A 23,837-nucleotide genomic window follows, 5' to 3' on the forward strand; every position below is an offset into this window, starting at 1 on the left:
ATTATAATTTACAAAGAACACAGGCTTTGTAAATTCTCGGATTCAAATCTATTCTTCTCATCTACCAATTGAAAAAGGATACGGTTAAGACCTAGAATAAGATTGCCTGGGTGTAAGTCCTAGTCCTGACACTTCCAAGCTATGTGACTCTGGGGACACTACTTAACCTCTCTTTGTCAAATAGTTCCCATGTTTGAAACATGGTAATGATTGATAATAGTGGGATATATTCGTATGATTACTATGATTAACCAATGTAAAAATGCTTAAAAGACTGCCTGCCATATGGTATATGCTCAGTGAATTATTACTTTCTGAGCTATAAAACTGGGTGAAAATATCTGTGTCTGAAAAATCAGATGATAGTGATGATGGCTGACATGAAGTGCATGTTCACAACCTACCAGGCACTGGGCTGCATTCTTCGTAAGGGTTACCTCCATCAACCCTTAAAACAGCCCTACGTGTCAAAGATGAAGTCATCTACTGCCCAGTATGACACCTAGCACAGAGCAGGTGCTGATTCAAACAGGAACTCCTGTGAATTGCTACTTAGAGCTGAAATCTAAATCCAAGTTCTGATTTTCCTTCCTTACTGTGACAAAACTCACTGATGTTTTTTTATAGTGGTGGTTGTAGAGAAAGGGTTGTATTGACACAGATCCAGGATTCATTGTTAGCGACAAACAAGAAAGAGTATACACTATCAGAGGGAAAAAAACATAGGCATTTTTCTTATGAACTAAGTTTTCACGATTTAAATTGGATATAATGGAAATGACTAAATTTGGGAACATAATTCGCGTAATTTTATGCTTGATGTAGGTGTTCCTGAATACTGTAAGAGGAAAGAACCTTGTGTTTTTCTTTTTTTGTCATAACAACAGGTCACACAAAAGGAGAACAATATCTATGCAGAACTGTGTTGATAGGAAAAAGGCACCCTTGAGTAAAATCTAGACTTAACCATTGCTGAATCTGCTCTGTAGAGTTTATAGTTATGTACATGTGAAAACAGTATCTTCACTACTGGAATTTCTGCTGTAAAAATATCTTGATGGCTGTGAGTCAGAAACTCCTTATTAAAAAGAAAAATTGGCTTATCACATGATTTCTGATAATGCAAGTTTTCTTAGAATCCAATTATTGTATTACTATAGGCTATATTATACTCTTGCCTGCACCATTTCATTAAAAAAAAAAACCACACTATCATATCTCTTTGAATTTACACAGTGATTTGAGAAGCATTTTCAGTGTAACTTAAGCCCCACAACAATCCTGGTCTTAAGATAAAGAAACGGAGTATTTAGTCATTAAGGTAATGACTAGGACTAGGAACCTAGATCTCTCATCAGTTCACTGTTTGACAAAGTCTGCAGAATATCTGAATTATCTATTTCTCTAGCTCAGTAATGATGATTTTCCAGTAAGTGAAAGTAATATAAAATATTAATATGTACACTGAATTCTTCTTCGTCTTGTTTTTTTTTTTGTGGGGGTGGGGGTGGGGAATGCAGCTTGAGGGTCCTGACCTCAGTTCCCTGACTAGGGATCAAACCCATGCCCACGGCAATGGAAGCACAGAGTTCTAACCACTGGACCACCAGGGAATTCCCTGAGTTTTCCTTCTGGTCACCTATTTTTAAGTGAAAATAGCATACTATAATTTTTTTTAAAGTGATGTATCAGATTCTTTCAGTCTTCTTTTAAAAAACCATTGTGAAGGTTGTTGGTTTTATCCATGTCATTTTGGACAATCACCTCCTCATTTAAATTGCTGCTCTCCTGGATGGTTTTGATCCAGGCTAACATGTCATCCCTGTCTTCAGCCTGAAACAGGCACTCGCAGTCAGACGTGGTGAGTCGAAAGACATTCTTCCTCTTGGTCTCGCTGTAAGAGATGTCTATTAAGCAGGCGTTAACACTGATGGGCTGCTCCTCCTCAGACGGAGTTGTCTGTTCTCGTTTATCTTTGTACAGATACAGCGAATGGCCCCGAAGTACAACATACATCTGCTTCCATGGCCGAATACTTCCACCAACACGCTGGAGAACATGAGACAAATCAGACAGATCAGCACTCGGCTAAATCTTAGTGCAGAACAGACATGCCGAGCAGCGCTGTTAACATACGGAAATGTTAACCCAAGGTGGCAGGTGCCTGCTTCACGTCAACGTGTATTTGTTAGAGGAGGAAAGACAAAATTTGTGCAGTGTAAACCAAGTTGGGCACTGCATTCCTATCACAATCAAGGGTAGTGAAACCTCAACTTTAATTGGGTCCAGAAAATAAAATAAACAAAGTTAATTAGGATAAAGCGAGTGTAGCAAAATATATAAAAAATGCTAAGGAAATAGAAAATAAGGAAAAAGACCAGTCAGAAAAATCTTTTGAGTGAAAGCAAGGCTTAGATCATGCAAATGACAAACACTGCATAAGGTGACTCCAAAATGATATGTACAAGTGATGAATTTAGTTAACAAAATTGATCGATTTTATATGGTCAAGTAACAACATCCAAGGTGGGTTTTCTAAAGAAAAGAAAAGTTTGATATTCTTTTGACGGTATTATAGTTTTCTTATAAATTAACTGCCCAAATATTGTAGGAAATTTTCTGGTAAAGTTTTTATTATATTGTTATTTGCTTCATGAAGCATATATTGATACTGTGATATTCATTTAAATACCTCTTATGTTTATCAAATAAATGGAACGATAAAGCTATTTTAAAGGAAACTTAACAGAGTAAACTGAAAGACGCTGAATAAAAGTTTTTCAATATTAATATGGAGAATTGCCACTCCCTAAAGGACTACCTGTGATAATCCATGGGTAATAAATTTTTTAATAAGAGAAGCAGAGTTCCTTCTTAAATACATTGATGTCACTTTAATGTTGCCAAAAGATAACATAGTCCATATGTAATTGATATAAAGAATGAAAAAGGCATTAAATTTTAAAAGATATTAAATTAAATCACTGATCAGAAGTTTTTAAAATAATTTTTCCTGTATGTCAACAAAGATACTTATAAATGTTTTCGACTCTTCTTATTATGTATATGTTGCCATTTTCCATATACAGACTGATTGCTTTGTTTTTCAGGGCCTGCATTTCACAAGCTCACGGTAGCTGAGAAAACGTACTACCTTGCCCTTATCAGTGACGAGTGGCCTGAAATGAAGCCACCCTTCCTTGGCAGCATCGCTGAAAACCTCTGAGGAAGAGTCTTTCCTGGATCCGGAATCTTCTGATGACTTTTGACTGTCTAAGATCTATAGAAAAGGTCACAGAAAACACAGCAAAATATCAGCTTTTTCCTTTGGAAATACTTGTATGTTGAAATTACTTTGCTGAAAGTCTTCTACTAAATCTTCCAAATGAAAGGCTACTTTTGAAAACCCCTAAATTTGTCAATTACATAAGAAAAAATTTTTTTATTTATTTGTTTTTTAAGATGAGCATCATTTTTTAAAGTCACCTGAAGAAATTTTTTTTAACCATTAAAAAACAACAGAAAGAGTACAATTTTCCTGTTCTTAAGAGCTCACAGTTTTAGTGAGGAAAGACAAAGAAGAATAAAAAATAAAAAAACAAAAGAATGATCAGATTGTGATTAGTGCCATTTGGAGAATGAAACAGTGAGAGGCGATAAAAGGAACAACCAAGGAGTGGCTATAAATTGGTGCTGCTGAAGCAAATCTTCTCTGCAGAAAGAACACGTAAGATGAAATTTGGAGAAAACATTTTTAAAAGGGGTAACCATGAAAGGTCAGGGGAAAGAGAAAATTTAGGGAGAATGCATAGCTAATGAATATACATTCATCGTTATCATCTTTTCTTTTTCTGTTTTATTTTTTTGGCCGTGCCAGGCAGTGCGCGGGATCTTAGTTCCCCAACTGAGGATGGAATCCAAGTCCCTGTGTTGGCAGGCAATCTTAACTACCGCACTGTCAGGGAAGTCCTTCACTGTTATCATTTTAAATGTTTACTCTTCCATGGGAGTAAGAGAAACTGCTAATTATGGATTGTTCAGGGTCCTCCAAGCTGTGACAGGAAGTGCTGGGGGGGAGACCATGACGTGACGCATCAGGGGAGTTATACCATCTGATCACACAGCTGGAAGGTCGCACTGCTTGCTACCTGGAGTGTGGATTTGAAAGAACAACTATGAAAGGGCAACCTATGGGAATCCAGGTGAGGGATGACACGAGCTGGGACTACAGGAGCAAAAATGAAGACGGAGAGGAATGGAAAGGTTCAGGGTACGTCCTGGAGGTGGAGTGGACTGGCACGTGAAATGGAAAAGAAAAAGCAGGCTAATTACTGTATTTGACACTTGAACAACTAGGTGACCTGAAGCAGATTTTGAGAGATGGGAAAGCTGGGGGATACATGTCTGGGGGAGTCATCTAAGTCTACTTGGGTGTGTAAACCTTGAGCTGCTCATTACACATCCCATTGCAGATGGTGCAGGGCAGGAGCCCACGTGAGCCGAAGTTTGGGGAAGAGGTCAAGCCTAGCGATATATACTTGGGGAGATGTCTGGGGCAGGTCGTTGAGAAAATGAGGGTAGATGGAGAGGCCAGAGGAGTCAGAACCAGCTCTAGACCTTCCAACATTTTATATACTAGACAAGAGGCAGAAATGGAGACCAGCAGAAGAAAGTGTTTCAGGAGGTGAGAAATCACACTGGATACTCCTGAAAAGTCAAATGTGTTAAAAACCCAAGCAACTAGGGGCTTCCTGGTGGTTCAGTGGTCAAGAATCTGCCTTCCAATGCAGGGAATGTGGGTATGACCCCTGGTCCGGAAACTAAGATCCCACATGCTGCGGGGCAACTGAGCTTGTGTGCTCTAGACCCCACGCTCTACAACAAAGACCCCAGGTGCTGTGAGAAGACCCAACGCAGCAAAAAAAAAAAAAAAGAACCCACACAAAAAGCCCTAACAACTAGTCTTTTATTGGTAACCTCGGCCTGAACAGTGCCATCCTGATATGTGTGGGTTGAGAAAGACATGACATGGGGGAGTGGAAACCACGGACAATTTTTTCCCAAGGAATTTTGCTGTGGAAGAGTAAAATAGGAGCAGTAAATAGGGGAGAGGGGTTGCGGATTCCAGGAAGGTTTTTCTTTTAAATACAGGAAATAGTAGAACATGCCTTTACATGCTGGTGACTGAACCACTGGAAAGAGAGATTCTGCAGAAGAGAGAAGGGTCCTGAGAAAGGGAAAAGTGATGGGATCCAAAGAAGAAATGTGGGTGTTTGTGTTTAATAGGATAATGTTCCAAGTAAAAAGATATTTATTGGCACTTCCCTGGTGGTCCAGTGGTTAAGAATCTGCCATGCAATGCAGGGGACGTGAGTCCAACCCCTGGTTGGGAACTAAGATCCCAATGCCATAGGGCAACTAAGCCCATGTGCCACAACCTCATAGTCTGTGAGCTACAATGAAAGACTCCACACGATGCAGTGATGATCCTGAGTGCTACAACTGAGACCCGAAGCAGCCAGATAAATAACAATAAATTAAAAAAAATAGGAATAGGTATTTATTAAGATAAGGGTAAGGAAGGCAGAAAGTGTGAGTATAAGTGAAGACCCTAATGTTTTTGAAGAAGGCAAAATAACAAAATTCCTGTCTAACAACTTTTAGGCAAAGGTATGAGGGGAGGGTAGATAAGAGTAGATGGGGTGGATTGCACTGAGGGGGTGGTGGCTGAGTGAAGTAATGTTGAGGACAGAAAAATAAACATCCTGCTGGACAGTCAGAGTTCTGTCCATAAACTTTTATCAATAAAATAAGAAAATTAGCACAATGCATGTGAAGTATTATATAGTTGATGAATACGTTTATAAATCACAACTTAGAAGGCAATTTTCCAAATGCACTTGAAGCTTACAGAATAAAGGGTTATGACACTTAAATATAAGATACCCAATGATAAACAATTCTCTATGAAGAGCTAAAGTAAATTAAAGTTAATAGAAACATTTATCATTTGCTTGTATTTTAAAAATATTGACTACCTACCTTGATTCCCTTCAGGCTAGATACATGTTTAAAAGACCTGTTGGAAAAGAAATCTATCAATATTTGTAATAAGTTCATAAAAATAACTTAAAGATGTAAAAGTAATTTGACTATTACAACTGCTCTTTCATTAATAAGATGACCTTTCATTTTTACCATGTTAAGTGTTCAGGGTTCAATGCAAGTAAGGAAAAAGAGCCAATTTTCTAAATACTTAAACTTTCGATTCAGTGACAGAGCTTTCTTAAACTGTAAGTTAAAACCATCTCTGTATAAAAGGTGAGATTTTTGTTTTCTTGGGTTTTTTAGATCAAAGAAAAAGCTACTCAAACTAAGCATTGGGTTTTATGTTATTAGTTGCCCATAGCTATAATGCTCTACTAAGGATTTCCACACTGTCAATAGTGAGCAGTCCATGGCTACCATCAGTGGCCAGAGAGACCAGCACGTGCACACTCATCCAGCTTGTGGACATGGTGGCAGCAAGCGCATTATCAGGGCTGGTCACGGCCACCACTCTTCCCTCCGACCCTATTCTGGATGTTTCAGTACAGAGAACAACTCTGAAAGCCACTAAAAAAGCTTAGAGCTTCGGAGGACAGGCTCACACTGATTATTCAAAACAGGTTAAGTTCACGGGACAAAGCTGTTTTGTGTGGTAATTCAAAATTCATTTAAGGAGCACAGGATTTTAATGTGTGACTGAAGATGGCATGGTCCTTTCCTCTCAGTCCCACCATCTTTGCAGGAAGCAGAGTGTAGCTGGGATAAGGTAAAGCTGACTGTGAAACGAGGCTGTTACCGATATCTTTGTGTAAGGGAGAGTAAAGGCGAAGATGGCTTATACATCCCATTCTGCATCGTAAGAATAATCCCTGCCAGTCACTGACACTGCCCTGGCCACACCTCACACACTCCCTAAGGCAGCTAGTCTAGGAAGAGCAAATTGGACAGCAACTGGCAATAAATTTAGAGTAAAAAATATACACACCCTTTGATATAACAATCCCTTTTCTAACTGTACTCACACACATATATGCTAAATGAACTATGTATAAATATAGTCTACGAAGGATTATTTGCTGTGGCATAAGATTTGACCATCGAAATGTCTACTAATAGAATACAGAATACCAATTAAATATATTACAGTGTAACTCCTCAGTGGAAAATTAAACAATTATGAAAAAGAATGAGCCAGGAATACACACACTGAAAGCTCTCCAAGATCTGTGTGTAGAGCACGTATCATTTGTTTATAAAAATAATTAGAATACACACATGAATGTATATAAGCATATGCAAATGTGTATGATTTTACACACGGAATAGCTCTGGAATTACATAAAAGATAGCATAGCTCTGTCTGAGAATAGGACTGTGTGACTAGAGGTCTAAAGCAGGAATAATTTTATGTGTATTTTTGTATCATAAAATACAATTGTATTACTGATTTTTAAACTTGAATGTATTATCACGTAACAATTTTTATTTTTTATTTGCATTTCTAATGTTGAAGTTAGAAAATACATCAGTAAATTCAGTATTTATATGTCAAGGGCATACTGAGCACCCACTAATAGGCATTTAAAACAACACGCTTGAGACTTACAGTTTTGCATCTTCTCTGTAATCATCCAGGCCCTCATCATATGATTTGGATCGCTCTGTCTTTGAGCTGGGCTGGGCATCCAGGCTGGGAGGTCCAACAGATTCTGCAAGTAAAACCCAACATTCAGATATGTGCAAGGACTTTCCAGATTCTTTTTTCACAGCGAGAAGATCACCACAGTACCCTAAGTGGAAAACTGAGAACGTGAGACAATTCACATAACTACTCAATGAAACATACCCTGGTCATGGGAGAGCTGACGTCGGATTAATGGAGCTGAAGTTGTGAGGCTGGGAGGGACCGTTGCTATGGAGGGTACCTGGGAGGTGGAGGCAGAGATGACCGCAGAGGCGGGGATGTGAGAAATGTCGTGATCGATGCTAGGGCTGGTAGGTTCATCTATAAGATAAAATGAAAATAAATATTGGGATGTTAAATGGCATCATCATTAATGATAACAATGACAGAACTAATCATTGGTACCCAGTGTTAAAAGAACCAGAGATCTGAACACAACCACAGCAATAACAGTGAATGAAAGAGTCATCTGGTAGAAGTCTACTCACACAGTTTCTACTTTAGTAATTCCAAAGAATTCCAAGAATATGATCTAAGAAATCAAATGAGTTGCTTTTACCCAAAATTAAATTGTTTGCTTCTACCAAATGATTAAGAGAATTCCCTGATGTCTCAGATGGTAAAGAATCTGCCTGCAATGCAGGAGGCCTGGGTTCTATCTCTGGGTCAGGAAGAGCCCCTGGAGAAAGAAATGGCAACCCACTCCACTATTCTTGCCTGGAAAATTCCATGGACTGAGGCTACAGTCCATGGAGTCGCAAAGAGTCGGACACGACTAACACTTTCACCAAACAATTAATACTTTCACCAAACTGATCAAGATACCAAAGTTCACAGGTATTCAAAACCTAAACTATAAAAGCAGCATGTTTGTGTGTATGTGAGAGGCATGTGTGTATGAAAGATGACCCAGCTTGCCAGCTGACGAATGCTGCAAACACTAATTTCAAGGAATCTAACATTTACCTTAAAATAATTTAATATATATTAGGCACCAATTTCACAAATTTATCTTTAGGATGATTAATTTTAGCACAAAGAATAAGCCAGCTGTTAGGAATGGGGAAGACTGAGCTGTGGGTCAAAGGATTTAGATCCTGTTTTGCTGGACTTTGTGAAAGCTACTTAATTCCTCTGGATATTAAATTCATTCCCTATAAAGAAATTGGGCTAGGATTATCAGAAGGGTCATTTATAGCTCAAGAGGACTACAACAATAAATCCACAATAGGGGTAAAATTATCTATTTAATTTATGTAAGAACATAAAATACTTAGGAGCTTTCATAAGCCAGAGATTTCTTAGGGGGCTTCTGAGGTTTGAATTTATTTTAAAAACTGACAGATCTGACTGAGAGTGCAGTTATTATTGGATCTACTTTCAATATTAAAGGAACTAGCTGAAAACCCAGAAAATCTGATTGAGGGAAACGATTCTATAATTTTTATAAGTACAAAGTTTAAAAAAATTTTTATTTCCCTAAGTAAATAAGCATAGTATTCTACAAGGTATGCTATAGATCAGTCTGAAATATTTCAGGATAAAAGCCAACACTACTACCAAAAGGAAGATAAGTGAACATCTAAAATTATTCTGTGGTGAGCAGTTTTGTTACACTTGAAACACATAAATTTATCTAGTAAGAAGATGCCAACTCAAACTTGGGAAATCTGAGCTAAAAAGAGTGAATATTAAATTCAAAATTATTGTTTAGTCACCCAGGCCCATGCCTTTTGGGTAAATTTCAGATAACTAAGTTCTCCTGAACTGGAGAAGAAAACGGCAAACCACTTCAGTATTCTTGCCTTGAGAATCCCATTAACAGTATGAAAAGGCAAAAAGATATGACACTGAAAGATGAACCCCCCAGGCCAGTAGGTGCCCAATATGCTACTGGAGATCAGCAGAGAATAACTCCAGAAAGAATGAAGAGACGGAGCCAAAGCAAAAACAACGCCCAGCTGTGGATGACTGGTGATGGAAGTAAAGTTCGATGCTGTAAAGAACAATGTTGTGATCCAGCTCTATCCTACAAGCTCTAAGATTTCTGAATTGGTTTTAAATGCCAGTGTCAACAAGGCTGTATCAACCAAATTCAATTTTTAGGCTAACCCTAATTTGGTACACACGTACTGGACAACTCTGGGGTGAGAGGAACAAGAGAAAACATTTAAAATATGGCAAAAATGAGGGGAGTACGAATTTTAGATGAAATTGAAGTGGGTAATACAACTGGCTTTTTTATATTAATAGTTATGAGTAGTAGTATGATGACCTAGAGGGGTGGCGTGAGGGGGTGGGAGGGAGGCTCAGAACGGAGGGAGGGAATATATGTATACATATAGCTGATTCATGTCGATGTACAGCAGGAACTAAGAAAACATTTTGAAGCAATTATCCTCCAATTAAAAATAGAAAAAAAAATTAAGATTGGAGAATATACCTTAATACTTGCTACTAAAGAACAAACTACTTAGGAACTCATTATTCGTTTTGTATTTTGTGTTTACTTGTGACAGGTGTTGAAATTTATTTTCAGGACATACTTTGAAGCTTTACAGGGCATGTGTGTATAGTGAAAGTGAAAGTCGCTCAGTCGTGTCCAACTCTTTGCAACCCCATAGACTATACATCCCATGGAATTCTCCAGACCAGAATACTGGAGTTGGTAGCCTTTCCCTTCTCCAGGGCATCTTCCCAACCCAGGGGATGAACACAGGTCTCCCACATTGCAGGTGGATTCTTTACCAGCTGAGCCACAAGGGTGTGAATAGGTATAAACAAAATACTGCTAATGACTGATCTTCCTAATTTAAAAACAAAGTGGTTTATTTTCTTCATTTTTCTAAGTCTTGTGACCCCAGAGGACTATTAGATGTTAAATGTATAACAAAATGCTGGAAATTTTTCTTTCTGCAAGATGTTTCATTATCTCTGTATTACACAGATAACAAAGTAAATGAGTTGGCTCCATTCTCTGATATTTTGGGAAATAAAGCCAAAGCACCTATTTATTTGCATTGGTTATAATGCTTTCAAGTAACAAAAACAATTATTAAAATCACAGACTATTAAGACTCTGGAGTGTGACGCTACAAAAGCAAGCCTTAATTCTTTTTTTTCCTTCTAATTTAATGTTTCATAAAAAGTACAAAGCATAGTCCAACATTCTCCAAAGTATGTTTTATGGTACACTAAACTGAAATGTTCTAAATAAAAGAAAGGATTCATGGTCAAATACTTCTGAGACAAATTGTACTATATTCTGCCTGCTGCTGCTGCTGCTGCTAAGTCGCTTCAGTTGTGTCCAACTCTGTGCGACCCCATAGACGGCAGCCCACCAGGCTCCCCCGTCCCCGGGATTCTCCAGGCAAGAACACTGGAGTGGGTTGCCATTTCCTTCTCCAATGCATGAAAGTGAAAAGTGAAAGTGAAGTCGCTCAGTCGTGTCCAACTCTTAGCAACCCCATGGATTGCAGCCTATCAGGCTCCTCTGTCCATGGGATTTTCCAAGCAAGAGTACTGGAGTGGGGTGCCATTGCCTTCTCCATATCCTGCCTAGAAAACTCATAAGATATAAGGAGTATATTCATGATCCTGAGAGGTCTATGATAGACAAACTTAATTTTTAAAACTCAGCATTTCTCAATTTATTTGATCACTAATCTTCGCACCCCCTCCCCCCACCTTTATCAAATGGAATTAGTGTTTCCAGAAAATACTTTGAGAAACATTGCAAATGGTCTTTTACTCCATTTCAATGCTGGTGTCTATCCTAGTAAGACATGCATTTTAAAAAATAGCTAGATTGGAAAGACAAACACCGGGCCTTCCCCGGCAGTCCAGTGGTTAAGACTCTGCCTTCCAGTGCAGAGGGAGTGGGTTTGATCCTTGGTTGGGGAACTAAGGTCCCATATGCCATGGGATGTGTCTAAAAATTAAAAAGAAAAAAAAAAAAGACCTATTGGTCAGATAAAACTCTGAAGCTCAACAATATAAAAGGGTTTCAATATTAAATTTTGGTACTTAAGAATGCTTACTTCCATGTAAAAATCCAGTTTACATCCGAAACAGTGAAATCAATTCTGTGTTCATATCTCAGTTCTTTATTCTACCCTTTTCCATGGGTGCCAATCAAATGACATACAAGAGTAATCATATGCAGTACATTTAGGTTCTGGGAGGCATATAAGAAATAAGTGGATTATAAAGTCATTTCTCGGAGAAGGCAATGGCACCCCACTCCAGTACTCTTGCCTGGAAAATCCCATGGCGGAGGAACCTGGTAGGCTGCAGTCCATGGGGTCGCTAAGAGTCCGATAGGACTGATCGACTTTACTTTCACTTTTCACTTTCACGCAATGGAGAAGGAAATGGCAACCCACTCCAGTAATTCTTGCCTGGAGAATCCCAGGGATGGGGGAGCCTGGTGGGCTGCCATCTGTGGGGTCACACAGAGTCGGACACGACTGAAGCAACTTAGCAGCAGCAGCAGCAAAGTCATTTCTGTATTATGGGACTTTTAAGTCATGATTCATAAAACAAAAGATGTCATTCACTGGGAACTATAAAAGAGATTGAAATAAGTACTTGAAGTAGAATTTGATTCAGAAATAGTGAGCATTTTTATTTTATAATGAACAAACGGTCTCTTTTAATCATTTTTCTAAATCTTTATATGCATGTACAATTAAATAGATTTTTATTTTATATTTTAGCCAAAGTTCTCTTTAATAACATAACTGACCTTTTGGTTTATTCCTATACCTAGAAGTAACTAGGAAGAAATATTAACAGATGTAACTAGCAAACTTTTTATTATTATAATTGGATTATATTATTCTTATTAAGTAGGAACAAATATAATGCTATTATTCTGGTCTCACAGGCCTGTGAAATACAGCAAGGTTTTTTTTGTTGTTTAAAAAAAAATCATAAAACAATCATTTTTATACCGTTTCATCTACAAGAAAATTCTGCTATTTGGGGGGGGGTTGGTCTTAAGGTTACAGATATAAACATGAGCACAATTTAGGCTGAGATTCCCTACAATGTTTACAACTTGAATATGTCATATATATTTTTAAAATGTGAGTTATATGGAATTTTTTTTAAAAAGTTGATTCTGATAGTGTCACATGACAGTCCAACAGTGCAAGAGCTTTAAAAAATTTCTCTAGAAAAGAAGAATTCTGAAATAGCACTCAAAGAGAACCACATTATATTACAAAAATCATGGCAAACTCTTCCTGAACCTACCCACTGAAGAAGAGTATGACCTTGGCCTCAAAGCAAGGCTTGCATCACAGACCTCCAGAGGATGCTCTTCACAATGCATTCTGTACAAATGATGCCCTCTGGAGTTATGCCCTGAGATGAGGCTGAATCAGCGAAGTCTCTATTGCTTATTAACTATGTGGCTTTGGGCAAGTTATTTATTGCTTATTAACTGTGTGACTTTGGGCAAGTTATTTAACCTCTCCATAGCTTAAGTTTCTCATTTATTACATGAGGATAATACTAATGGACATACACGATAATCTTGTTAGCAGATGGTATCTTAGACATGATAAAAGTTTGTTTTGTTTTGCTATACATTTAAACTATCATCTCAAAATTATCATTCATCTGGTATTTCAACAAATATTTATTGAGTCCCTTCTCTACTCCAGGCAGTGGTTCCAGACATTAAGGACAAAGATGTGAATAAAAAGATCTAAAATCCTGGCTCTCACAAAGTTTAGGCTTTAGACCTGCAGAGAAAGATGTAATAAAAGAAAAAGTACAATGTCAAGTGGAAACAAGTGGTATAAAGATAAATACAGTAACTTAAGGACATAGAGTATGTCAGGTTCTGTGTGTATTTCAGATAGGCTGGTCTGGAAAGGCTGCTTTGATAAGGTAATGTCTGAGCAGAGGCCCAAATGTACCGAGAGAGAGACAGTCTTGTGAATATCTCTGGAATGCATTCCAGGGCTGGGAACTGGTGCCAGGGCCCCGAAGCAGGGTGTGCTTGGTGTGTTCCAGGGCTGCTAGGTGGCTGGCATGCGTGAAGATGGGATGAGCAGAAAGTGGGAGGCAGGGGCAGCGAGGTGCAGTGTGGTTGTGGGGCAGATCACAGAGGGCCTAGCCTTCCATAGGATTTTGGATTCTATTCTGAGTAACATAGGAAGCTAAACCAGGGTTCTGATCAGGAGTGAAATGAAATGATCTGATTTATGTTTTTAAAAACGTACTGGTTGCTGTGTGGATAAGATACTTGGGGCGTGTGGGAGCAGTCTAAAGCCTCAGTGAACATGATAGATGTTCTAGATCAGGGTACAGGCTTGTCATTTAAGTAATTTCTCCCCATCTATTCCAGGATTTATTCTAAGACAGTAATTTAGCAACAAAGAGGTCTTTTCAGTCGGCCCATGAATTAAAATTTATACAGAAATCAGCTTCAGAAAGTAAAAAGCACTGATGAAATGAAAGGTTGATTGCTAGTGATCCAAACTGTTCTACTTGGCTATGGTTTCAGCTGAATCAACAACCAAGCACAATTTGGTTTGCTGAGTCTCCCCAGATGGTAGGGATATGTTTCATCAAAATCAAGATTAACAGTGGGTATTGGGTATGCAAAGTTTAAAATAAAAAAAAAGGAAAATTGATGCTAGAAATAATTTTTGAGAGTAAAAGCTTATGGCTCTGGGGACTTCCCTGGGAGTCCAGTGGTTAAGACTCTGCCCTTCCACTGCAGGGGGCACGAGTTTGATTCCTGGTCAGGGGACTAAGATTCCTCATGCTGTGAGGTGCAGCCTAAATAAATAAATAAAAATACTTAAAAAAAAAAAAAAAACTTATGGTTCTGGTTTTTAGCAGAGTGTAGAAAATTCAGAACAAGTGTTTCAAGATCAGAGTAAAATTCCTGGAAACTAGAAATACTTTGCTGGAAAGATTTGTGGCATATTTGACATGTTAACCAACAACTATGAGGTGAGCTCACCTATAAATGGGATGGAAGCCAAGGAATCACCAGGTGGAGTGGTACTTGAGGCCTTCCTCTCCTCCATCCTTTTTATATGGACCTCCCGGCGAGCATCATTAGGCAGCCAGCAGGTGGTGTCTGAGCCTGTCTCCTGGTCACTCACTGCTAAGATGTAAGACTGATGCCTTAAAGGCTGCGGTGTCTGGCGACCAGACGGAGGTTTTTCTCTTAGGATGACAGTTTCTTTATTATCTACAGCATTCAATTGCTGAATTTCCACCTCTTGTACATTTAAATCTTGATTCCTCTGAGAGACGGATAACTCAAAATCTGGAGTGCTAGCATTCTCACTTGCCAGAGCCGGGGGCTTAACAGAAGCTCCGGAAAGAGAAGGGGGCTTCCCAGTGTCCACTTGGTGATCGGGGGCACTTTCCGTCCGTAACCATGGCTGCTGATTCAATAAACTGTTTTGATGCAAGTGATTTACTGGTCTTTGGTCTTTGATAGAAAGAAATGAGTTCTGGCTGGAGGGCGGTTTCGCGACATGCATAGAAGGCCCTTTCAGAGAGTTACTTCGGACTTTCCCAAGAGGTGACCTGTCTTGGGAAATCCCTCGAGGCTGGGATATTCCACAAGCAGTTTGAAAATTTCTGCTGGGCTGCAGGGGTTTTAGATCTGCTGGAATTTTTTTAAACTGAGACACTGATCCCCCGATTCTGCTGCTCACTCTCCTGCTGTCAGAATTCACCACACTGGGAGCCACTGTAAAATTGGAGCCTCGGAAAGATTTGTGAATTTCTTGCTGCCTGGGTCTCTCGTAAATACCTCGCCGATCGTCCTGTTCGGTGAACCCACTCCACTTGTAAGTCTGCTTTCGTTCACCATTTGCATCCGGCGGTGGACATTCAGAATGGACGTTTTCCGAGGTTTCACCCTGTCCCTCGATGTAATCCCACGAGCGAGTTCTGTGGTTACTAAAACTAATAGAAGGGGATGTCAGCGCACCTTGAGAGGCACTCCTCGGACAATACATCATCAACACAGAGTCCTCCAGCCTCTCCTGGGACACGCTGCGCTGCCGGACCTGGATGGACTGGGGCACTCGGTCCTGAGAGGTGCTCCGACGCCGTACCTGCAGGGCAGCGCGGTTCAGCACCACCTGGTTATAATCCGCTGTGCTCTGAGAGGCGGCTCTTAAACTATCTAACCTTTCTTGAATGGTCCGACAGCCCATGTGCAAGCGCCGGTTATCAATATACTCTTTGTAAGTTTTATAGTTTTTCCAGTCTATGTGCTGATGGGAGTTGGGAGAGTAGTGGTTGACAGTTACGGAAGGAGACTCCACAGCTGGAGATCTGCTCACCAGACCTTCTGAGTGTCCGCCGTAGTGGCCAGATTTAAGTAAAATGCCAGAAGGTTCCAACGACCTGGAGCCGGGCTGGTGGATGAGATGGGCAGTGGGAACTGAGGATGGCGGTGAGGTGGTTCTCGTCGCTGTTTTGAAAGAGGGCTGTTCGTTTCGGCCATACCTCACTTCCTCAGTTCTGTGAGCGGGAACTGTGTGGTTGCTTCTGTTAGGTAATAAATCTACAACCTTCTCAGAAGGTACAATGACGGTCCTCACACTCTCATTGCAGACACACACTGCTGTGTTGGACTTGGCCACCTCTGGTGGTGACGGAGGCACTTGGATTTCCATCCTGTATGCCCTGCCGGGCTGCGTCAATACTGGGGGGCTAGTCTGCGGTTTGCTTGCTGTGGAGTCTGGAGGAGGTGGTTCAGGGGGCTGCGCCATGGCGGGAGGGGCGGATGACGGCCAGGGGTAGCAGACTGGTGGGGGCTCAGGGATGTTGCGGGCATTGCCGCTGTAGGCTTCATTGCCTTTCAGGTAGGCATCTTGAGAATACGCCTACATGGAGAGGAGAGAAATGGGTCACTTCAAACTCATCAAAGGAACACATTTCCAATCTTGCGATATAGTCTTATTTTACAGTGCCCTGCCTTGTTCCCCAGTGGCATTCGCTAAAGCATGCATGCAGACACAATGTAAGGGGGCTCCACAAATTCAGCTAGTCTCTCAGAAAGCAAATAAATTGTAGAATTTGCAAAAAATATAAATTACAATTGCCTATTTTCTCAAAAGATCTGAAACACATCAAATTCTATCCATTCCACCTGCCATAATTAGATATGGACATCTTGCTTTCAAAAATTTCCCCTGTTAAGTTTTATGTTTGTTTTTTTTTTTTCCCCAGCAGTTGGCAGGTTAAATGGCTGCCTAATAAATCTCACAGCAAAAGAAGAACCTGATCTTTTGCCAGAGTGAAGGTGAAAATATTAAAAATCTTCACCAAATACATCTTTACTCTAGGTACTACTGCTATGATAAATAATATATAGAACATTGTCTTGCCAATTAATAACTGCTGAATTGCTAAAAATAATCCATTTTGATAAATTAGGTCCTCCAACAGCCATGTTAACTATTAAAATTTTTCAAATAGAGAATACGCACATATTAAAGGCATAAAATATGAATAAAGATAATTCATCTTCCTGTATATAATTTATATTTTTTATTTTACACTCATGCAAAATTGTATTGTACAAATTTATTTGGTCTCTTTTACCTGTTTTAAGGAGACATTTCTCTATTATGAACAGGCAAGCAGGCAGTTCCAATTTTTTTAAATCAACTATTTATGAAATTATCTGGGAATATTTTTAAAAACTTAAAAGCAACAAATTAAATACAGAGACTCTACAAAACAGAGCTAATTAAGGTAACTCAGAATTATGTTCAACAGCTGAGATAGTTAGGTGTGGTGTCATGTTACATATCCTTCCCTAATCAAAACAAGCTTAATTCAAAACTATCTCCTGTCTTTGCATTAGACAGCTTGCAAAGCTCAAGTGCAGCCACAAACATAACATAACGTAACAGCAAAGTACTAGGAAAGGAGAGAAGGTGAGATGCTTCAAAAATATACAGGGATGCAGATAAATGTTATGTTTTAACACCAGTTATGCACAGGATACAAAAATCAAACATAAAAAGAAAAAAATAATAAAGAAAACAATGTATCACAAACACATTCTGCAAATTAGTAAGATTAACACCACGAAGAGATTCCTCTAAGCAAACTGACAGTTTTAATAGAATGGCTTATTACAAATTTCTACAAAACATGACTTAAAAAGCAAGGAAATGGCTTCTGTGCAGTTCTTACCAGAGCTGTGACATCCTTTGTAAATTGTAGCTAGCAGAAAATAGGAAAACATAGTAGAAGCTGCTTACTGACATAAAGACAGAATCATGTTGTCATATTGATGCTGGAAAACAGCAAGCTAAAAATACATCTATACTGAATCCTCTGGAAGGTACCAAGAGAAGTAAAGGGCAGTGAGGCATAAAGATTAACTTGAGTTTCTGTCTGAGCATCTTTTTCTCAGGCTTTTATCTGGCTCTGATTTGATTTGTCTACCATTCTTGAAAGCAAAATACATCTGGTAACATGCATTCCTGACAGATATTTTCTTTGATCTGCGCTGCTGTCTGATAATGTGCTAGGAAGCTTCCCTTCCACGCGAACAACATTGATGCCTCTCAGTTCCCCTGAGCTTCTTCCATCTCTGCTTCCAGATGACGAAACGAATGCTCTATTATGCATTTAAAATAGTACAACCTCCTCCTTCCCCTGTAAATCGGAGCACAACCACCAGCTGTCAGCTGACTGCCGCTGCCTTGACACTAGGACTTTGGAATGAAAGAACGACTGTTGGGTTAAATGGGTTTCCCTCAAAAATTAAGATCTTTCCACTCTGTCCCTTTTGTCCTGTTTGATTCGCTTAGAAAAATAACTACTTAGTGGACATGAAAAAATACTGCTTCCAGAGTAATTCTTTTTCATGTATAATGAATACTATAGAATCCGAACCAGGAGACCGTGAGAAACAAAAGCCAAGTAGATGAAAGAAAACATGCATACCATAATACTGTAAAGGTATGAAAACAGTCAATCCAAATAGACATTCTGGGCATTTGCCACTGATGTAATAAGCCTATCTTTTTCATGCTGATTACAGTCGCACTGATACTGTTACATGACAGGAAAACTGTGCAGATGAGTGTGCTGTCTGGTTCGGTGTTTCCAGAGCATGTGTGTGCAGCTTTATGAAACATCACCTGAAAGGCTGTATTCTCTATGCTCGACAAAGTGAAGGTTGGCTGATGGGTTTCATGACTTCTCAAAACTTCTACTACATTAACATACGCTATAAAACTCAGCATGAAGTTACAAATTTATTTGGCCATGGAACCCATTTTTTTTCCTGGGGGTTTTTACACAATTCGAATTTCTGCTAAGAAATGCTGCTCTAGAACTAATAATTCAGACATATTTCCTTTATTCAAATTCGGGGAGGAGTATTATCTTTTAATAATAGAAGTATATGACCAGAACTATTGGGTTGGCCAAAACAAACTTTTTGGTCAACCAATATTAAACACTTGAAAAGGTATTTGACATACTTTAGATAAAGCTAAAATTCCTAAATAGTCTATATTCATGGGTCCCCACTTCTGGGTAAAGTGATGGCAAAGGGGTCCTTAAAATACATACACATGGACCATGCATCACCAGTGGACTGACTAAACAGAATATCTTATAGATACAGTACTACTGTCTAATGTAAGCAAATATGCTCGAGACAACTAAAATATGAATTTATTCAGTAGTAGTATTGAATTTCCTCACATAGTCTCTCATTTCACGGATACTGAAAAAGATTGTAATTATTTAAATGTTTCTCATTCTCATAAAGTTTGGAAACCAATACATTCAATTAACATTCCTGGGGAAATCAACAGTGCTCTAAGGCCATTGTCGCTTAGTATGTGTTCCAGGTAAGTCATGAGAATAAACTTCAATGGCTATGCTAAGAGGTGTGGAATAGACAGAAATTAGCTCCATGATAAGCTAGGGGAGTAAACTAGGAACAGATAATATGCATTGTAAGGAGTCCTATTCTTCCATAATGCCATTAGGTTTTCTTCTGGAAAACAGTCTACTAAGGAAAGCTTTAGCCAGGGCTTGGGCAAACACTGGGGGTGGATTACAGCATTCCACTCTTCCAGGTGAACATGGAACCCATTGATTAAGTTTCCCATTCTGAAAACAGACTTTAAAACTCTATAACTTGCTCATAGCTGTGATTGTGGCATGCTTTTTCATGAGTCTTTCACTGAGACATCAGGGTCAGACATTTCAATGTTTTAACTACCCATTGGGAATCTCTGAATTGTCAACAGGCACCAATTAAACAGAACAAAATATCACTTAAAGTATTCTTTATCTAATGATATTCATTTATATAGTTTTTGTATAATTCTATTCTGTTATAATGATGTCAAAATCATCCTGTGTTAATACGTTAATAAGTCTGCAATGACATGAATTTGAGCAGACTCTGGGAGACAATGGAGGACAGAAGAGCCTGGCATGCTGCAGTCCAAAGGGTCGCAAAGGGTCGGATGTGACTTAGCAACTGAACAACAACAACCATCCATGGCATGGCCCAGAAATTTTTGAGACCAATGTCATAAGAATTGCATATTTGGCTCATAATCACTTTTACTTTTACATTTAAGTCCAAATGGATACTTCATAGTACATATCCAGAAGTTTTGATGGAATTAGACAATATTCAGATTTTTTTCAGACTGATTAAGCACTTGGGAATTCAACAGGATATGACCAAAAAAAAAAAAAAAAAAAAAACTCTGGCCAATTTTTTTCATTAGTCCTTTTAAATATCACTCTATGTTTTTTCTTGAATTTCCTTTACCCTTGTTCTTAAGTTTTATATCTTATAGTAGCTTAGTAGTTTAAAAGTTCATAATGTTAAAGTTCAAGCCATATCTAATGAAAACAGAATAGTAGCAACCCTGTCATGCCTACAGATCCAAAGGGTTCTCTAAGCGGGGGTTGAGGGGAGTGAGTAAGGAAAGATGCCTTACAAATGTCTCCATTTGGAATTAGAATTGTAAGGAGCATTTAAATGTAATGTTAACAGTCTGGATCTTAATTATATGTACAGTGCCTAACAGTAGCTAAATAATCCAAAAATAATCTTTCAGTTCCGTTTTAGTAGAATTGCATCCAAGTCACTTACCATACCCATTACTATAGTATTACTATTACCATACTGTATTTATTGCCTAGTAAATAATAAAAACAAACCAACAAAAAGAGTGCAGAATAAATAAGCTACTAAGATTAAAATTCCTGCCTACCAGTTCACTGTTAACAGACTGATCTGTTAATTTTAATACCTGTACCTATGACAAAAGCAAAAATAACCACCTATCGTGTTTGTATAACTTTCAAATACATGCCAGATATGTCACAGTGGGGCATGGGAGAAGGGGATGTTGTGGACAGCTTATACCTTTCTAAATCATTTGAAACTTTTCTAACAAGTATGTATATTCTCATAATATTTTAAGTGAAAGTCGCTCAGTCGTGTCCAACTCTTTCCGACCCCATGCGCTGACTATACAGTCCACAGAATTCTTCAGAATACTAGAGTGGGTAGCCTTTCCACCAGGGGATCTTCCCAACCCAGGAATCGAACCCAGGTCTCCCACACATTGCAGGCAGATTCTTTACCAGCTGAGCCACGAGGGAAGCCCAAGAATACTGGAGTGGGTAGCCTACCCCTTCTCCAGCAGATCTTCCTGACCCAGGAATTGAACCAGGGTCTCCTGTATTGCAGGCGGATTCTTTACCAGCTGAGCCACAAGGGAAGCCCAAGAATACTGGAGTGGGTATCTAGCCTATCCTTTCTCTAGAGGATCTTCCCAACCCAGGAATTGAACCAGGGTCTCCCACAGTGCAGGCAGATTCTTTTTTAAAAATATATTTAAAATAAGATAAAAAAGCAAAAGAAAGTAACTGCTTCAAACTTTCAAAATATGAAAGAACCTTCCAAAATTCCTGTTCTTGTTTCCCTATTCTAAAGCAGGACCACCCTGATGCACATGTGACAAATGGACACCTAATTTTAAATTGAAGAGTATACTGAGTGTGGAACATAATAAATAATTATTTGATTAGAAAGTGCTTCTGATAAATCTAAAGGAAAACTTCGGTTAAATTACATTTCTCAACGTATGTCACAATATTCGTGGAGTGGTGACTAGGGCAGTGGGTGCAGAGCCCAGAGACTGGTTATCCTGACAGCTCGGCAGTGGGACTGTGTCAGCCACAGGAATCCTTCGTCTGGACCCAATGGCAGTGTGGAACGGTGGTTTAGCTTCAACTACAGGCTATATACAGTCTCAGACCTGCGTGGGTTCAAGTCTTAGTACATCACTTTCTTCCCTGTTACACCGGAAAAGCTGTTTAACCCGGCTGTGTTTAACAGAGAATAACATGAAGTAGGCTCCAAATGCCCTTGTCAAACACCAGACATACCTGAGAATCTCCAGAGCCATCACAACTGATCAACTCAAAATTCAATTTTGAGTCCATGGTGCTAAAGGCTTACCAAAATGTCTTGAGGTGTGAATGGAAAAGAATGCTCAGATCTAGCCCTCCTACAATGGGTCCATTTGAGGACATATTTTTTTTTTCCCCCATTAGCATTGCCCTTCAGGGACTTCCCTGGTGGCTCAGATGGTAAAGAATCTGCCTGAAATGTAGGAGACCCAGGTTCGATCCCTGGGTCCGGAAGATCGCCTGGAGGAGGAAATGGCAACCCACTCCAGTATTCTCGCCTGGAGAATTCCATGGACAGAGGAGCCAGGTGGGCTGCAGTCCATGGGGTCTCAAAGAGTCAGACACGACTGAGCGACTAACACTACTATCACTATCGCCCTTCAGGCGACTTGATGGGTGATGGCTGTTTCATTCAATGTCTGAGACAGCAACACAATCATTTCACTTTTTAAAAAGTGCAACAGGAAGTGCTTTTTATTTTGTAATATCACCATGAAAATATGAACTTGTCTAAGATTATGATCATAGTCTAAAATATCACTACATAAGACGACTGAAATGAATACAAAACTAAACGTATTGTGGATCTAGATATGTTTAAAAAACAAGGCTGCCAAGTAAAGAAGTACTATTACCAGCACTAGTTTAATAACATAATGAAGAATTCTCAATTTTACCAATACTTGGTGCTTTTCTTTTTTTTTAATTTTTTTTATTTATTTTTTTACTTTGTGCTTTTCAACTCTGTATCACTGTCTTCTGTACATTATGAGATTTATTATTATATACCAGTCCTTCCATGAGGCAAGTTTTAAATCAAATTTTCTACATCACCTCTCAAAGATGAGCTGAGGACCTCTAGAACCACTTGGTCTATACATCACTTGAGGAGCAAAAGTTCATGGACACCCCATCCTGCTGTTACCCAGGCAAACACATGTACACTGAGAAAACAAGCTTTCTCTTGGGTAAATGATGTTTACAGTGGCTGTAAAAATGTTCATGTTTTCTTTACAATGAATATTCAACCTCACAGGGACAAATACATCTTTACAAGCATGTATTTTAAGTAACAGATTTAAGAGCAACATAAATATTTCTGAAGGCCTCTTGTTTTCACATATGTTTTTTTAAATCCCAGATTCTCTTTGGATTTTATAGTGGCTTTTTAAAATGACACTTGTAGATATCCTAGCTAAAAACATTTATGTGGAAAAGAAGTTTCTGCATTTTGATGTTCTTTGGGGAACAAGGCATAACCTACATTAACTATATACACTCCTTCAATTTCCTAACAAATTACAGGACATGCAAATTTGAATGAAGACTGGGTTTTAAGGTGAGGTTTTCTTTTATTATCAAGGATATGGGCTTTTAATTCTTTCTTTTTTTTTTAGAATATTTATTTATTTATTTCTTGATGTAGACCGTTTTTAGTCTGTGTTTAATTTGTTCCAATATTGCTTCTGTTGTTTCATGATCTGATTTTTTGGCTGTGAGGCATGTGGGATCTTAGGTCCCCCAACTAGGGATGGAACCCACACCTCCTGCATTGGAAGGTGGAGTCTTAACCACTGGACCACCAGGGAAGTCCCTGGGCTTTTAATTTCTTATGCTTAAAATAAAACAACAAGTT

At 38.9% G+C, this 23,837-nt stretch overlaps 1 protein-coding gene across 12 annotated transcripts in view; it reads right to left on the reverse strand.

Annotated features, from left to right (window-relative positions):
- The window catches only part of ARHGAP21 (Rho GTPase activating protein 21), a 130,160-nt gene that overhangs the window by 14,455 nt on the left and 91,868 nt on the right, over positions 1-23,837 (reverse strand). For 9 of the 12 annotated variants that reach the window (XM_070802085.1, XM_070802079.1, XM_070802086.1 and 6 more), the window contains 7 exons: positions 17,930-17,959; positions 14,718-16,608; positions 7,895-8,053; positions 7,655-7,757; positions 6,043-6,079; positions 3,155-3,280; positions 1,765-2,049 (listed from right to left, as the gene is read on the reverse strand). In XM_070802085.1, the coding sequence (XP_070658186.1) occupies positions 1,765-2,049; positions 3,155-3,280; positions 6,043-6,079; positions 7,655-7,757; positions 7,895-8,053; positions 14,718-16,608; positions 17,930-17,959 (2,631 nt within the window). The remainder of the gene's footprint in view (positions 1-1,764; positions 2,050-3,154; positions 3,281-6,042; positions 6,080-7,654; positions 7,758-7,894; positions 8,054-14,717; positions 16,609-17,929; positions 17,960-23,837) is intronic. The other 3 variants (XM_070802087.1, XM_070802088.1, XM_070802091.1) reach the window with 1 other exon arrangement.

This window comes from Bos indicus, chromosome 13 (genome assembly GCF_029378745.1).
Source record: "Bos indicus isolate NIAB-ARS_2022 breed Sahiwal x Tharparkar chromosome 13, NIAB-ARS_B.indTharparkar_mat_pri_1.0, whole genome shotgun sequence".
Lineage (NCBI taxonomy): Eukaryota > Metazoa > Chordata > Mammalia > Artiodactyla > Bovidae > Bos > Bos indicus.